A 4,371-nucleotide genomic window follows, 5' to 3' on the forward strand; every position below is an offset into this window, starting at 1 on the left:
GTCCCAGCACCCACCGGTGTGGTCCTTGTAAATCAAGTTTACAATGTTTATACATAAATATATTTTGAAGATGGAACATGTATCTCGTAAGTTGTGTGCATGTCGTAATCCAATAAATTGTAAAATCGATTTACAAGGACGCCACTGGTGCGGACTCTGTCATCTAAAGGAGACAGTCCGAGCACCCACCGGTGTAGTCCTTGTAAATCAAGTTTATAACGTTTATACATAAATATAATATTTCGAAGACGGAACATTTGTCTCGGAAGTTCTGTTCATGTCGTAAACCAATGAATTGTAAACTCGATTTACAAGGACGCCACCGGTGCGGACTCTGCCATCCAAAGGAGACAGTTCCAGCACCCACCGGTGTGGTCCTTGTAAATCAAGTTTATAATGTTTATACATAAATATATTTCGAAGACGGAACATGTATCTCGTAAGTTGTGTGCATGTCCTAATCCAATTAATTGTAAAATCGATTTACAAGGACGCCACTGGTGCGGACTCTGCCATCCAAAGGAGACAGTATCCACCGGTGTAGTCCTTGTAAATCAAGTTTATAATGTTTATACACAAATATTTCGAAGACGGAACATTTGTCTCGGAAGTTGTGTTCGAATTGTAAACTCGATTTACAAGAACGCCACCGGTGCGGACTCTGCCATCGAAAGGAGACAGTCCCAGCACCCACCGGTGTGGTCCTTGTAAATCAAGTTTACAATGTTTATACATAAATATATTTCGAAGACGAAACATGTATCTCGTAAGTTGTGCGCATGTCCTAATCCAATTAATTGTAAAATCGATTTACAAGGACGCCACCGATGCGGACTCTGCCATCCAAAGGAGACAGTCCCAGCACCCACCGGTGTGGTCCTTGTAAATCAAGTTTACAATGTTTATACACAAATATTTCGAAGACGGAACATTTGTCTCGGAAGTTGTGTTCATGTCGTAATCCAATGGAGCCGTTGATCCAATGAAAACTCATTTTCTTCTTATTGGATCATCGGCTGCGTTACGACACCGACACACGTTAAGGCCCGGTCTACAATGAGTCGTTAGTCGTTAGTCAGAAGTCGGAATTATATGTCGGTCCTTTTCCTTCCACCCAGAAAGGAAAAGGATCAACATATAGTTGCGACTTCTGACTAACGACTAACGACTCATTGTAGACCGGGCCTAAGAAGACAAGTATTGATCATTTTTGTAAAAATGCATCTCTTTAGGTTGTGATACAGATGTATTTGTACAATTGTGATCAATTACTACTATTAGAATATGAACTATCGTCGTAATTACCGTAGTAATCTTCGGAAAGAAATGTGTTCACTGGGATGCATGTGTCTCGTCTGTTTCCTTCTGGCCTTTCTGCAAGCGTTCTTTGGCATGTGCTAACCATATTTTTACGGGAGCTGCGATTTCATCATCCGTTGCATCTGTATGTATCTTACGAATCACATCTGAAAAAATAAATTCAAATTGACTGATAAATTACTGTGATGTAATTTAAAAAAGTACAGTTTGGGCTTTTAAGATTTCTACTTACTCATAATTATTTTACATATTTCCAATTGTGAGAAATTTTTTTTCTTTTTCGCTCCAAACCAACTGGACTGCTAGCTCATTGGACATTATTACTCGTATCAGTCGTATGCATGACGTTTTCATGTTTTGACATATGTTACACGTATCAATTGCTTCATCTGGAATAGTTTTATATTGACATTATTTTTTCAATTTTTAGTAGTTTCTTAATTATTACCCGTCTTTTATATATTTTTTTATTAAAATATAGATGTTAGTCTTACCACTTGACTCTTGTACCATGAATTATCTTTTAATTTTGTTTCCGTTGATTTTAAATCGTATTCGTCTTTCAGAGGCAAATATTCAAAAATATCAATACTTTCTTTTTCTTCTTCCTCAACATTAAAATTTCCAACGTTTTCCACAATACGATTTTCAAGCGCTTTGATGTTTTTTGCAATGTCATTACATTGAAACTCCAAATTTATAAGTTTCCGTACGACAAAACGTGTAAAATTGTCAAATTCTACATACAAGTAAAAACATGTTATTTGTTATTTTTTGACCATATACAATATCAAATTTTTTACGTACTTTACAGATAAAAATGAAACTAAGAAAAATATCATGCAATTATTTTATGGTAACTGACATTGTAATTTTAAGAGTTCAAGTAAAACGTATAATACAAAAATTAATGGCATACTAACTTTGTTCTAAACTTTGTGTGTTTTGCGTTAAGAGGCCATCAGTATTTTTGTCTTTTTCATTCCTTTCCATTTTGGACGATTTATCGGGGTAATTATTTAGATTAGGACACCCACCTCCAATAACCTTGGGCTTGACATATATTATAGAGGTCACCCTTTTGAGTAACCCTCAGAAGGATTTAGCCGGCGCTCGTTGTTTATTAAAAAGTTATTAAAAAAACAATGTCAACCAATTATATGTAATTTTCAGACACAAATATTAAAAATTTTGAAAAATGTTTTAAACAAAGTTGTAGATCTCTTTGAAATATACATTTTATGTTCTATTCATTTTTACTGTGCGAGTAATAGTTTTCGAAAAAAATGATGGACACTAAATCTTATATCTCTCCTCCCATCTCCATCTGTCGTACGTCATGGAAGTACATGCATGGAGACAGTATATGTTCCGCCCCCCCCTACGGGGGGGGCTCCACTTCGTTAAAAATAACCCTACCCACCCTATGTCAGAGGTTGTGTCTAAATAATTACCTTTATCGGTACACGAATGATCTAAAAACAAAGCAATATCATAACGCTACATTGTATAAAAATCATTAATATTTATATTTGTACAAGACATAAATTCATTAGAAAGCGCAAAATGTACAGTAAGATAAATATTATTTTTGAACCAACCTCTTTCTTCGACGAAATTCTGACTTGAGAGTGATTCAATGTCCTCGTTCCAGTCATCAATGTTTGTACTATAATACATTGTGGCTTTACAAAAATTTAGCATTTTTATTTGCATGTATTTACTTTCGAAAAATGTTAGATTTATACACTTTAATATATTGTACAATATGCATATCATGCTCTAAATTATAAAATTATAAAAAATTTAATAAACTGGACGTGGACACTAATATTTATTTATTCCTTACACGCACGGATACATGTATGCACGCACATGCACATAGACAAATGGATAAATACCTTGTGAATTAGATCCGTAATTATACGCTGGCTCCAGTATTACGTGACGTTCATTGCCTTTACGTTCCAGTAATTCTGAAATGAAAAAATCAACATTTTCGTACTTGTTCATATACACGTTACTTATAAATATTATAAATATTTAATGCTATATTTTTCTTTTTTGTTTGTTTTTCCAGACATCTTTAGACCTTTGTTTTGTTACATTTTATAAATATCTATCTTTTTGTAGTGTTATTGTTATTTATATTGTTTTTCTTCTTACCCTTTTGTACGTCTGTTGAGGTTTTTGGTTTCTTTACAGTGTGCACACTGATAGAAGAATATTTCTTTTTTAAAACGTCCGGCACATTTGGGATATCTGACAGAAAACTGTCATCTGACAGTTCCACTGAACTACACGAATCATGTATGGGTTTAGCGGCTCGTATTTTCCTGGTTCTTTTACGGTACTGTTCTTTTTCTGTGCCAGATTTCAGATCTGACAGGTCCTCGGCATCTTTCAACTTTTTCCTTGCCACTTCATAACTAGCTGCAACACAATAATATATTTATTTTACATAAAAATATATTATTTCCCAATATTATTTTTGAAATAATATTGGGAAATAATATATTTTTACACTTTATTAAATTTTATAATTTACGTTTTCTTATTATTTACAAAGAAATAATACATATAAAAAAAAGGTGCAAATGGGAAATTTGGAGGCATTAGCATTATGGCAGGTTGTGTAATCAAATTTGGCTTCCTCATAGAGGAAGTTTTGTCAGATAATGTGCAAATTAAAAGAATGGACAATGCCAATTACAACTTGAAAAAATGAAATTTGGAAATTTAGAAAGTAATTCGTAATGAAGAGGGCAGGTGATTATTGTAAATTTGGGCAACATAATAGAAGAGGGTTTGTGAGTAGAGGTGAATTTTGGAAATTGCTTAGTGCAGAATGTTTATTCCCATACAAAGCTTTCTCTATGAGTAAGCCATATTCAAGTTTTTCATTCTCCTCCTCCTTGCATACGTTTCCGGCTTCCTCATAGAGAAAGCTTTGTATGGGAATAAACATTCTGCACTAAGCAATTTCCAAAATTCACCTCTACTCACAAACCCTCTTCTATTATGTTGCCCAAATTTACAATAATCACCTGC

The 4,371-nt window shown here is 34.0% G+C and overlaps 1 protein-coding gene across 1 annotated transcript; it reads right to left on the reverse strand.

Moving 5' to 3' along the window:
* Positions 1-1,332: 1,332 nt before the first annotated feature.
* On the reverse strand, positions 1,333-2,942 carry LOC105570725. Its single transcript, XM_012028163.1, has 5 exons — positions 2,922-2,942; positions 2,784-2,795; positions 2,244-2,330; positions 1,815-2,059; positions 1,333-1,452 (listed from the first exon to the last, which is right to left on the reverse strand). The coding sequence occupies exons 3-5, from the start codon at positions 2,311-2,313 to the stop codon at positions 1,333-1,335; spliced, it is 435 nt and encodes a 144-aa protein (XP_011883553.1). The 5' UTR covers positions 2,314-2,330; positions 2,784-2,795; positions 2,922-2,942.
* Between the last annotated feature and the right edge of the window lie 1,429 nt (positions 2,943-4,371).

Source organism: Vollenhovia emeryi, unplaced genomic scaffold (assembly GCF_000949405.1).
Source record: "Vollenhovia emeryi isolate VEMERY1.0 unplaced genomic scaffold, V.emery_V1.0 DF941962.1, whole genome shotgun sequence".
Taxonomy (NCBI): Eukaryota; Metazoa; Arthropoda; class Insecta; order Hymenoptera; family Formicidae; genus Vollenhovia; species Vollenhovia emeryi.